The sequence below is a fragment of the Drosophila eugracilis genome, unplaced genomic scaffold (assembly GCF_018153835.1).
Source record: "Drosophila eugracilis isolate 14026-0451.02 unplaced genomic scaffold, ASM1815383v1 contig_616, whole genome shotgun sequence".
Lineage (NCBI taxonomy): Eukaryota > Metazoa > Arthropoda > Insecta > Diptera > Drosophilidae > Drosophila > Drosophila eugracilis.
Genome location: NW_024573499.1, coordinates 699,614 through 712,697, shown reverse-complemented (window position 1 = coordinate 712,697; position 13,084 = coordinate 699,614). Strand labels below are relative to the sequence as shown.

The 13,084-nt window shown below is 44.0% G+C and overlaps 1 protein-coding gene across 1 annotated transcript; it reads right to left on the bottom strand.

The window, feature by feature from the left end:
- Window positions 1-9,859: 9,859 nt before the first annotated feature.
- Window positions 9,860-11,565, bottom strand: LOC108116093 (mitochondrial 2-oxoglutarate/malate carrier protein). Its single transcript, XM_017227811.2, has 2 exons — window positions 10,976-11,565; window positions 9,860-10,906 (listed from the first exon to the last, which is right to left on the bottom strand). The coding sequence occupies exons 1-2, from the start codon at window positions 11,090-11,092 to the stop codon at window positions 10,073-10,075; spliced, it is 951 nt and encodes a 316-aa protein (XP_017083300.1). The 5' UTR covers window positions 11,093-11,565; the 3' UTR covers window positions 9,860-10,072.
- Window positions 11,566-13,084: the final 1,519 nt, after the last annotated feature.

The following is a 13,084-nucleotide window of genomic DNA, read 5'->3' as shown; positions in this document are numbered from 1 at the left end:
GGATTTGCGGTCTTTCAGGGGGTTTTAAGGATGCTCTCCGAGGACTGGGGACTGGGTACTGGGTACTGGGAAATGCCATGAGTTGCCACTCTTGATGGCTGATGGCTGATGGCCAGCCAAGCAAGAAGACAAAGTGCAATGCCAGTTCAGCAAACAACTGGCAAAAAGTTTACACTTTACATTTTCGGATCGTGGCCCCCTCAACCCTTGAACCCCTTTACCCCCTTCAGGAGGGTAAGTATGTCAGTCAGTCAGTCGGTGGGAAAAAAGGGATATGGCCAAGATGGATAGACAGCTGCAAGAGTTGCAGTCAGCAAAGTGCGAAAGTGCGATGCAACGCATCTTAAACAACTCTCCGGGGGCAGCTCGCATGTGTGTCTGATTTTCCATTTTTATTTCCTTGGTTCCTTATGTCCTGCCCCCCCAAAAGGATAGCATTCCCATGCCCTCACCCTTAGCCAACACCAATCCCCGGACGAAAGTGTCCGAAGTAACAATGTGGGGACAAAACGTGCTGCGTGTATTGACTCACTAATGAGAAAATGAACTAGAAACCAGCGGAGCAAACCGGAGCAAAACTACGCAGCTCCAGCGCACTAATGACCCACAGTTGAACCCAGAGATACAAATGGAGATGGGGATTCGCAGATGGAGATACAGATACAAGGCACAAAGCGCTGTGCAACACCATAAACTGCACTGAGAAAAACTGCAAGAAATATCTTAAACGAAATGTATGTTTAAAAGGCTTTTTAAGCCAGAAGGTAAGAATGGTGTGGTTATACATGAGGAATGAGTAATAAGAACGTTATAAGTTCAGAGGTAACCATTAATAAATCATAATTTCAAAATAAATAAACTCTTTTCCCGCAGTGACAAAGATTACTTTTAGCTGGCAATCTGCGACTTCCACACCTTCGATTGCCCGCAAAACTTTGTTGTGGCAGCGCTGTAAAAATGTAGAAAGGAGGTTACAGGACATCAACGATACAGCTCCAGCTTCTGCTTCTGCTCCTGCTCCAGATGTATGTGCTGGATATATATAGCCCATCTGTAGTTGTGAATGCAGCGTGTCCTTGCCCGTAATCAGCCAAATAACGACTGCCAAAATGGTGGATAAGCGCAGGACTAATAAAAAGAGGAAACGTTGCAAGCTGCACACAATAAGCTGCGACCAGAGCTCATCCTTCAGGGAGGTCCTTGCTCTGCAGCTCCCTCTTAACCCACATTTTCCATCCACCACCCCCTCTCAGCTTATCACTGGAGTTGAAGGCAGCATCAAACCCTCGACGACATTTTATTTGCTCGCTGGTAATTTTGTTTCCGTTAGCTACTAGTGTTTCTCCCCATTCCTCGGCTATCTCGTCCTTTTTCCTTCTTTTGTTGGGTTTGGTTAATGAACCGAAATGCGTGTTTGTCTCCCACGTTTTGGGTTTTGTATTTTGTGGCATTTCGACTGGAGTTCCCTGCTCTATTCCGCTCCCCTTCTCCCTTATCCCTTGGCCAGAATGGTGGCGAAATTGTGTTGCCCCAAATATGTATTGCAATCATTGTTTTGATGACTTTGTTGCTGGGCAAAGTCAAATTCGCGTCTCCGGAGGAACGCGAAGAAAGGGGGAATTCCATTCGGTTGTTTGGATTATTGCTGGAAGCTTATGTTCCGGAATCGTATTCTATTTATGGTTGTGGCTCTTGTGTGTGTGAGTGTGTGTGTGGCTGCCACATGCACACACTCGCAATTACAAAATCGCTGTCTGGCGTTTCCGCTTCGCCGACTTATAATGCCTTTAATTACACCCGAATAAGATTGTCTAGTCTTGGGGCAGGCAACGCTAATAAAAAGACTTGGCCTAGATAAAGATCATCGAAATACAATAAATGTTATGGCTAAATTGAGAAATATATTGGTAATACAAAGGCAGATAGTAGATGAATTGTTAATCATAATTTTCTTTATGATTTGATAGTTTGAAGGTTTTGATGTCCGTACATGTCATTCATGTTTCCAATCGAAACATCGACATTAATGTAACCGAAAACCCTCATTAAACTGTGAAAAAGCAGTCAACTTCCTCTGATTATTAATGCGACCAGCCATTCCCTCATAAAAATCGATGTAAAACATGACGACAAGCGAACGTCGTAATGAAATCAAAACTCACTTACTGCCACATCGGAAAACCGCAAAGGCTAAAAAGTCACAATGTTGTGTTCAAATTTGCCAAGAGCAGTAAAAAGTTTCCCCGCCTCTGTGATTACTTTTTCTTTTTCGGTTTTTTTTTTTGCGGAGTGTGTGTTTTACCAATTTATGAATTTTTCAGGCTTGGCAAAAAGCCGCTTTAATAAAAAATATGTCGATCCGTGGGCTAACAGCGATTTATTGCATTCACAGTCTGAATTATTAATGCAAATCCTTTGGCGAGCCAGGACTGCGGGGAAGTCCTCTTGAATATGCAGGGCAAAATTAGTGCTCCGCCGTTGTCTTTATTGGCCCTTAAAAGCCGCTAATGAAATCAATATAGCCGCTCTAAACAATTCCGCTGGAGCAGAGCGCATAAAAATGCTAAATAAATTGATGAACTGCGGCAGGACGCAGTCCGGAAAAGTGGTTGGAAAAGTGGGCGAAGGAGGAACTCGATGGAGAAGGAAAACGGCTCGAGGATGACGAGATGGATGGCTGCCTGGCTGACTGCCTTTTGTCGTAAAAGGCGCCATTCCCTTCCTGTTGTAAAAAAGCGACCGGACGACCCTTTCATTGTGTTTCGATTCAGAAACCGGCGACTTTCAGGGGTTTGTGTTTTTATTTTTTGAGTGGGTTGAGAACTTTTGGAGGCTCATAGGCACTTGCACTTGCCTTGGCCAAGGTCTACGTGGGGGCGTGGCTGGCTCCAAAATTGTATAAATATAAACGACATTAAAGCACGTCTGGAAATAAAACAAACAGCAAGTCAAAACCAATGAACTGAGCAGAGGACCTCCTGCCTTTGCCACCTTCCCCCTGAAGTAACCCCTCGATAGAGGCCCACCTGATGTGGCAATTCAAGCGCAGCTTCATTGTGTTCCCTGTTCTCGGTTCGATTTTCCATATCTCTACACAATGCCCCAGCTATTTTCGTAGGATCCGCGAGGGGGCGGCCCAGTGGGTGTGGCAGGTCCTCTGCCAATTTGCCATTGTGCGTTTATATTTAACCATTTATAAATATATGTGAGCAGCAATGACAATGTCCTCGGCATAAGTCGTTGTTATTTGGGAGCCAAAAAGCGAGCAGCCCACGAAAAAATAGATTTACAGGTGGACTTCGATAGAATGAATGGAAAAATATTGATATTTTTCAACAGTAAACTTCCTTTTTATGTGATATTTTATATATCAGTAATACCCGAAGAGAAAATATTGGTAGGTGGAAAGAAAATATCACTTAAGGACTCAACACTGTTCTTAAAAAAAAACTGTAAAAAGCTCTCAACGACGTGTCAATGCCAAAGGTTCACACTTTCTGGCAGGCGTGGGAGGTCCTTTTCGGATCGGTGGGGTTATTGTTATTCCAGTTGCTGGCCTCTGAGTCCTGACGACCGTGATGGCAACACATTGTTCTAAATATCTAATGGCGCCCAAAACTGGGGAATTTGCAATTGAAGCGTGAATTTGCTTTGCCCTGCCCTGCCCTGCCCAATTCCGGATGCGTGAACAATTTCCAGAGCCAAGACAAACAGAGAGCCCCCGAAAAAATGATATCTGCTAACTCCAAGCTGTCGATAGAGATATGAAGTTTAGTTGGCAGAAGGAGCAGAAGGATATGCAGTCAAGCAGGCCAAATGACATCAGTGGATTATCGCCGCCATCGGGGGGAGCATAAACCCAGCAATTTCCTGCTCCAGCCCTCATATCCTTTTCCCTTTGTGCGGAATAAAAAATTGAATAAAACACACCGAGGACTTGCCTCGTCTCGCCTCGACTCTGACGAGGATGTGTGCATGTGTGAGTGGAGCGAAACAAAAGGATGAAATATCGCAGAAAAACACATCACAACAACAACAACAACAATACACACACAACACAACAGTAGAAGCGGCGCCCCTCTAAAGTGTCGAAGTTTGAGGGCAGCACGTAAATTCGCGTTATCCTTGGACTGACCTTGACAGACGACAGGACAGCAGACAGCCGACTGCGACTGCGACTTCAGTGCTTTAGCCTTCGCATTGCCACCAAAGGCCTCGCACATTCCTTCGCCTTTTCGGTCTGAGAGTATATGTTAAATAACTTCACGCACTCACGCAGACATACACTGAGAAAAGCTATTAAGCTTAAAAGAAAGAACTTATAGACAATGATCCAAGATATATCTTAACTTACATAGAGAATAAACTTTCTTGAAAAGCGTTTGTAGGCAAATATCAAACATAACTTTTCAAAACATCTTAATATGCTTAGAGTTTTGTACCTAAAAAAGAATAAACAATAAAAAATAAGCTATAAGTTATAAATTTAACTTAACTTAATTACTTAATTTCTTTAATTTCTCCAAGTGCAGCGGAAAAAAACGACATGAAGAGCTGGCTGCTGTTCATGAATGCAAGTACAAATTACAGGCTCATTCAGTTGGCCAAAAGGCGGAGGCTCGCGCAACGGGGAGCAGTGGGCGGTGGGCGGAAGGAGAGGGGCGTGTCCTGGCTGCGGGAAACATGAGCCGCGAGCTGCTCTTGCGGACCGTTGGGCCGTCCTGCTTCTGCTGAAATGGTAAAACGGTGAAATGGTGAAACCCCCCGCTGGTGCAGTTTGTCCTTCAGCGGCATTCACACGTACCGAGCATGTCCTGTGCCAACAACAAAAACAAGGACATCTGGGATGATGAGCCGCAAGCTTAACATCGACATTGACACTGGTAGTTGTCGCTCCTGCTCCCCCCTGCGCTACCACCACGCCCCCTCTCCCGCTGGGTCGTAAAACTCTCCGCTTCCACACTAAATTACAAGTCTTAAATTTTATGCTTCAATAAATCCGCGAGCGACAAAAATGTGCGCGACTCGTTGGCAATTTGTAACAAATTGAATTCAATTAAATAAATTAAAGTGCATTCTACATAAGCGCGACCGTTAAATGGAATCAAGCGGAAAAAAACACTGAATTAAAAATTGCTTTCGAATGTGGAGCAGGAAGATCCCTCCTCGCACGGCTTCGCTTTTCATCTGCAACTTTCCGTTAGCCAATTTACAGAGAGCCAGTGCGAAATCAAAGCGAAAGTTGAAACAAGCAAAAGTTCGCAGGGGAGGGCGGAGGAAAACTGAGGGAAAATGGGCGAGGTAACTGGGATTTTTAGATAAATAAGAGTGTGTGCAAGGTCTTGAGAACGCATTAATAAAAGCTGAGCATGTTGAAAACTTTTTGCCAGTCAATAGAAAAGTTCTCTCCGAGTTTGCTGGTTTTTTTTTCCCCCACTCATCGTATATATTTTGAGGTTTCTGGGTTACGGGGGCGTGGCTCAGCCCAACTTGACAAATGACAATTTTCACTAAATAACTGTAGGAACTCATACAACAGGAAAACGGAAACCCCTAAAAAGAACTCACCGCAAATAACAGGACACGTCAAAACAAAAGAGGGCTTGGGGAATCCTGCGGAAAACTTGTGAACGGGGCGGATACTTGATATGGCACAAGGAGACAATACATTAAAAGACTTCCTGCCTAGTTTGGCCATCAACCATTTGGGCCCAAACCACTTCAAGAATTATCTAAGCAAGCGGCGAAAGAGTTGGTTTTATGTGATCCTTGAGGAAATCAGCCACTCATAGTACTTAAGCAGCATCTTGAAATACAGGGATGGTTGGCTATGAGGGAAATCGGTTTATGGCATATAAACATTGTTTGTTATCCATTAAAGTTGATTATGCTTTGTATAACTCCTTTCTTATATTACCAAAAGTATTTTATATATTTTTTACCTTTCAAGAATATAAACTGTACCTCTGAAAATCTTTTAAATGCCGCGAAGGGAGAACAACACTGTCGAGAGTTTCCAGTGCATTTAATTGAGCAGACAAGGAGCTGAAAGTCTCGGCAAACTTTGAGGTCCAGATTGCCATCCTCCCCGCTGATCCCCTTATAAACATGTTGCCGTACCGTACTAATTGAAATGCAGCCACTTGGCTAATGTTGGTGGGCCAGGATTGGGAGGATCTGTAGGACATGGGGCTGCCAGGATGCAGTTCCAGTTCATGGGGATCCCTGGTAGAAGCCTCTGCGATGGCTACAAACTAATCAATTTAAAAAGTTTCAACCGGCAGCAAAGTTTTGCGTGCGATGAGCACTACTTGTCTGCCTTCTAGTTGGGTAAATCTCGAGTTCGCTGGTTCAACGTTTTTATGTACACGCCTAATGGGAAAACGGAAGTTGCAGAGGAAATTCGGGTTGGCGACGCAGCAAACAGCCAGGGGAAAAAATATAGTAACAGTGCTCGAACACAGCGAGCAGTTGTTCTGCATTTCCGTTTCCGCTGTTTTGCCCTTTCCACTCTCCCCCTCTTTGCTATCCCTTCATTTCAGGACCTAAACACAGAAATAAACTCGGATGGAAGCCCCCATAACGCAGACCACTTCCTACGGAATTTTCTTGAATTTATTTAACAAGTTATGGAATTGATTTACTACAAAAACGAATTTGATTTACCATTCTATAAATATTTTTATTGAGGAAAAAAATGGCCTGAACTTTATCACTTTATTGGGCATTTATTGGTATCGTTATTTGACCAGTTAAACTTACTTTTAATATTTTAGGCTGTAAAAAAAGTATACATTATAAGTTTAAAATCCATTCTTCCGGTGTAGCCCTCTAGAAGTGCATTGGCATTGTCCTTGTTTATGATAAATCCGTGTCCATGTAACAGGACACTCGAGTGGGGAGGACAATGTCTGCAAATATTCGCAAAGGACGCTGGACGAAGGACGGGCCGCATCGCTAAATAGATAAATTGAAAAAGTTGCGCGTTTCAAATGCTTTTTGCAAAAGCAATTAGTTTGACGCTTCGGGCCGAGAGATCTGCTCCACTCCACGGAGCATCGTATTGCAATTAGCGCAACTAGAGAGCAGAGGAAAAACAATACGAGCGCCAAATGGCCGGCAAACCAGGCGAAAGCCATGGCCAAAACGGGACAAAACCAAAACCAAATCCAGACCAACCAACCAGTTAACTGAAAACGCTGAATTATGAGCCATGACCGCGGGAGAGCGTGTGTCCCGTTCCCGCTGTGCCTTTTGGCCACATTTGGGTGGCACCTCCCCGATCCCAAATCCAATTCCAACGCCAATCCCAGAGCCACTGCACCCACTCTGCGTCAGAGCTCCGTTAGCCAGATCGATTTGGCAGCTCCCTTGGGCGGACGAAAACGTATTATACCAAAATCAATCGGGCCAAATTTCGAAAAATAAAATAAGCATTTGTCGGAAACGTGAAAGTGTTTTGGTACTACTTTATACCCTAAAATATAAAGAAATATTTAAAGAGATTGGTATATTTATTAATCTATTTATAATTCATTAACTAAATTTTATATTTTTAACTAAAATACTGTCTTTTTATGATAACTTTTAACAGGCCAATAATCTTTTAACCGCAAGTATAATAACAATTTTTCTTACTTCGTGCATTTGAGGGCTTCATTATCACTTTTTATTTCTATATTTTAATTACAGTTTGCCAAATTAATGGTAATTTATTGAAGCCATTTTATATTTATTGGCTTCATATTAAGTATGCAAATCAATTTTGGCTTTCTGCGGGAAAATATGTTGCAGCGCTCAATAAACAGAATTTAAGCAGAAAATTAAAACATTACGTTAATTAAATTTCCAAATCTAGCCTAATCCGGACTGAATATTCAGTCCTGGCAATTGATTGACCTTGACCTGTGCTACTACAGGGTATGTAGGCCCAAATGGTCGCAGCTGTGGTCGTGATAAAGAATTCCACGAAAATCGGAGCGATTTTCCATGGGCCAAAGGCAACAGCGAAAGCAAAGATAGTCCATTGATGGCCTCTAATTGAAGTTCGTTCGAATGTGTGGGTGGGCGGAAGTGGGTGGTTGGGTGGTTATGGCTGAATTGGCTTGGCTGTTCGTGTGGGACATTGAATTAATTACATTTACACGGCCCTCGCCAGTTTCTCTCTCTCTATTTTCCTGTCTGCCAGGCTGATGTTTTGAGTGTTAATTAAAAATTGCATGTTAAATAGGCGCTGACATTTGCGGGTTTCATTGGGTGAACAGCCATCGGTTTGGGCCAACTGGATGCCGAATTCCCAATCCTTAAATCTTGTCTCATCACCTGGGGTTATGTATTGCACGTCGTTTGCGTATTGGGCTAATTTATCAACAACGTTTTTTGAGAGGTTGAATAAGCCAACAGACTAAATAATTCTACTTGATTTTCATGGTAAAAACAATGTTTTTGCTAATCTTTCTACATTAATCTTTAGCTTGGCATATCGAATGTGACCCCAAGTTGCTTCTTTAGCCCCTAATGAAGCCACTTACTTTGCTCGCCCCTTTTGGCTGCCTTTAATTACCCTAAAGTACTTCAGCCAAAGGGTAACTAATATCTTTGGCCGGCTTAAACTTTGTGGGGAAAACTCGAAAAACACGAGAAAGTATCTTCAAGCAGGAAGATTAGCTCTTTGTAAGCAAGTGCAGGCAGTTTTTCAATATAAGCAAACTATTCGCCCTGTGGTCAAGTAAGATTCTGCTCATTTATTTACGAGATAAACTTTTGATTTGTTGTACCAGCTGGAGGGGAATGGCTGGAGTGGATGGGTGGGCAAGTGGTTAGGAGCCGGCCAAGCTGAAAACATTTTATTACCCAAATACTATTCGGTGAGCGGCCAAACTCCATCCCAGACGAAGGCACCTCCCACTGAAGTCTAATAAAATAAATTTAATATGCGATTCTTGCCCTCGGCTTTGGGGTAATTCTCGCTTATTATAACCCCCTTAAAGCCCCCACCACGACGACGGCCCACGACCCCGAAGACCCACTTCCTCCACACGAAAACTGTAACGCTCCAGTTAACAAACTTATGGCATAATGAAAAACTTTTTAAATAAATTCTCGCGAGGATTTTTATGGCCAGTTTGTAATAAATAAAAATTCGCCAACAAAACGCGCTGGCAACCAAAAAATGTAAATTAAGTTTTTTGCGGTCGGGCTGTGGATTCCTTTGACCGACTGCTGGAATTCATCAAATGAAACAAATTAAATAATCCAATTATCGACTGTCATAAAGCCGAAGCAATCAAAACAGAAATGAAATGAGAAATCCAAAGGCTATATGGCTGCAATACTGGTCGCTAACTTTATGGGGGCACTGTTTATGGAACTACAACTCGAACAAAGGTTATCAGAGTGTTTTCCTTATCAACGAAAGCGAAATCTGTCGATTGGAAGGGGGCGGAAAAACAAATATGCAATCTTCAGCCTCGGAGTTTATCGTTGGGATTTATACTTTGCACTGGCAAACGAGGAGCACCAACGGGCCAGAGATAACACCTTTATCAGAGGAATTAGCAGACAGTAGCCATGTGAAGAGCAGGGTGTGGATGGGAAGGTGTCTTCTGGAATACAATTAATTTGCAATAACAAACATATGGGCGGGCCAACACCCACCCACTTCACACTCATGACGAACTTGGAAGTTGGCAAACGACGTGACTTTGAAGACCAGATAGCGGTTGAGCGGCCAGGCACACGCGATCTACAGGTGAAACTCTAAAAATAGCACCAGCACAGTTCTCATTCATGATTAAGTAATATATTTAAACAAAGATCGTTTCATTATATATCTCACATGCATGGATAAAATAACACCTTTATAACATTTTGTGCTTTATTGAGAATCCACTTCACACTTATGGCGCTACAAAAAACTGTTTCAACATTCAAGCTAATCGTTATCATGTAATATTGTCACCGGAATTGCCGACATATAAATGCCCTAAGTTTTTGTTTTAAACTTAACGTTGTATATACACGCATGGTTCATGTTTAATCGTTCGAGGATCGCTTTATATGATATATATATTTACAGGCCAGTACTCTTGTTCACGCCCAGGATATACTTGTTGTAGCCCTGGTTAAGCTGCTCCAGCAAGATGAAGGTCAATACGGTGTGGGGACCCAGGCGGCAGTAGTAGGGAGTGAATCCCTTCCACAGAGCGAAGATTCCCTCCTGGCGGGCCACTCTCAGCAGAACGTCGGCGGTGCCGCTGTACTCTGGCTTGCCGTTGACCGTCTTCATGTTCTGGATACGGGTCTTGGCGATGTCCAGCGGCATGGATGTGATGGTGGTCAGCAGACCGCTCAACATGCTGGCGCAGAAGTGCAGCTTGATGCCCTCCTGCATTTTGAGGGGTCCGTCGCGGAAATAGGTCTTGAACTGGGAGTAACTGGCCAGCTGGGTCATGTTCACGACCATGGCGCGACCCACGGTGGGCAGACTACCTCTCCAGAGAGCTGTGATGCCCTCCTCCTTGGTGATCCTAGCCAGGGCATTGGCCACATTCGTGTAGTTTCTCCTCTCGGCAACCGGCAACCTGCCATCGGAGGTCATGCGCACCAGAGCCACCTCTGCGGGGGTACCGATGAAGGCACCGCAGGCTCCGGCGATGGTTCCCATGGCCATGCTGTCTATGATGCCGGGATTCCTCTGGAATCGCTCCAGGAATTGATCATTCAAGTAAGTGTACATCCCCAATCTTCCAGTTGTGTAGGTGGCCTGCCTCAGCAGAGCAGCTCCAATGCCCTGGTACAGTGCCAATGGACCTTCCTTGCCAACTATGGTCTGGATGCAGTGGAAGGAGCTGCGGTACTCCTTCTTGCCACTTCCAGCTCCAGAGATTTGCATGCGGGTCTTGACCTGGAGATTACAGATTGCACGGCATCAGTAAGAGGTTGGTTTTGGAGTTTTATTAAAGTAATATCTTACCAGGTCCAGAGGCTGTACCACCATGGTGGCTCCCATTCCCGAGAGACCGCCGAACAGAAACTTGATGGCATTGGACGCGGCTGCCTTCTTAGGCGCTTCCTGAACAGTAGCACTCATTTTCACTGGAAATCGATTACACAACACTTGGGTAAATGCTCGCGATTTGCAATTTCCAGTTTTGAATGCCCGGAAAAGTCGATTGGCCGCTGCGAGGGAATGTGGAAAATGCCGAGGGAAGTGGAATAGCACCTCTCTACGCCGATGGCACAATTAATAATGAATATTTTCAGCCGCACGCACTTGCTGAACAGCTGATATCGCGTTTGTTTGTGTGTGGGTTGTATTTCCTAGATTTATTTTTGCACCGCGAATGTTGTTCAATGTCAAATGCGTTGCTTTCTTTTTCCCGGTTTTATTTTTATTTTCGGCGCTAATGGCAAGTGGCACGTGCTGCTTGGCTGCTATTTGTTGCGTTGCCGCGGAATGTTTGGCCCCGATTTCCTTATTTATTTGTTTTTTCAGCCTGCAACTAAGAAACCCAATGCAACCAGCAACAAACAGCACAGAAATACATCTGCTGACGAGAGAAACCTTGTTGTTGTTGCTGGGCCACAGCTGATGACGTGTGCGCGAGAGCGAGAGAGGGCGGCGGCGCGAGAGAGCTGAGAGCTCTACCTATCCCACTTCCACTCACAGCACCCTCTGTGAGAAACAGCAAACAGTGCTGGTAAACGCCAAACAGCTGAGCGCCTTGACCGGACTTTCAAATATGAGAGCGCACATTCCAATTAGCATTTGAGACTAAAGTAGCTTTGTTTTTCTTTTTTTTGTTTACACAATTGATTCGCTCACAAGTCGAATTCGCCAGATTATTTTCACAGAGTAACACCTTGGAGTACATATGTTTTTTTTTTATCTCGATTGCTGCCTTTATTTGGAATCTGCTTATCGACGCACGGCGCAAAAATGTTTGCCGCGCTTTTATCGTAATTGCGCTAATTAGAACCACAATTGGCCCAATTCGATTCTGATTCGCTTAAACAGACCCTGCTAATGGAACTACAGTAGACATTGACTATGTGAATGAAGCTAATAGAGATAGTTGGTTTTAAAAAAGGTAATAAAAATGTGTATATGTCTATTGTATTACTTTTTCAATATTATGATAGATATTTAGATATAACTATTAATCTAGCATTCACTGATAGCTGTAAGTACTGTCTTGAATTTGGTGATGTAAAGATAATATAGTTGTTTTCAGTTGTATTTTTAGCTCTTCCGTGTTTATTAGTAAGGTAAATATTTAGATTTCGATACAAATATAAAGCCACAAGCTCAAATATTTTGGCTTTCTCCAAGCTGAACAACCTCCAGAAGGCCGTGGCACCTCCAAAGACCACACGGATCAGTAGGTACCGTGAATTATAACGAAAATGACAGATAATGACGATGTAGCTTGTCGCACAACATGTTATCATTAAATCGCACTCGTATCTCGGGACGGCATTCAGTCAGTCGACCGGGATTGGGAATGGGATTGGGATTCATCCATCCAAGCGCATTACGTGCATTCGTTCCGCCGTCACCCACTGCTCCTCCTCCCCCTGCTCACCCCAAAACGACCTTGGTCCCCACCTACGACCCCCACCTCATTCAATCAGAGGCGACTCAACAGATTGCCTGTCGTTTGCCTGCCATTGGAGCTGAAGCAATTCCAATTCAATTTTAGCTGCGATGACGAAGCCGGCGACAACGCTTGCTCCAACAGGGATTTTCGCATCTTTTTTTTGTTAAAAAAATGTACGAAATGGGGGCGGTTGGAGTTGGGCGTGGTGCCAGGCCAAGCACATTGTAAGCAATCAGCAGAGGAAGTGGGGCCAAAGCGAAATCTCCAGCTGTCAACCGGTGCTGTGGATAAAAACTACCTCCCATACAGGACACTTTTCCGAGTCCTGCTCTCACTTCCACTTCCACACATTATAAATACCATTCAGGACCGGAACGGACGACCCCCAGCCACGGTTAATATGGCTCCTACTATGGCTCCGACTCTTGAACAAACATGTTGAACAAATCCTACAATTGCGATCAACGTAATATCACTTTCAT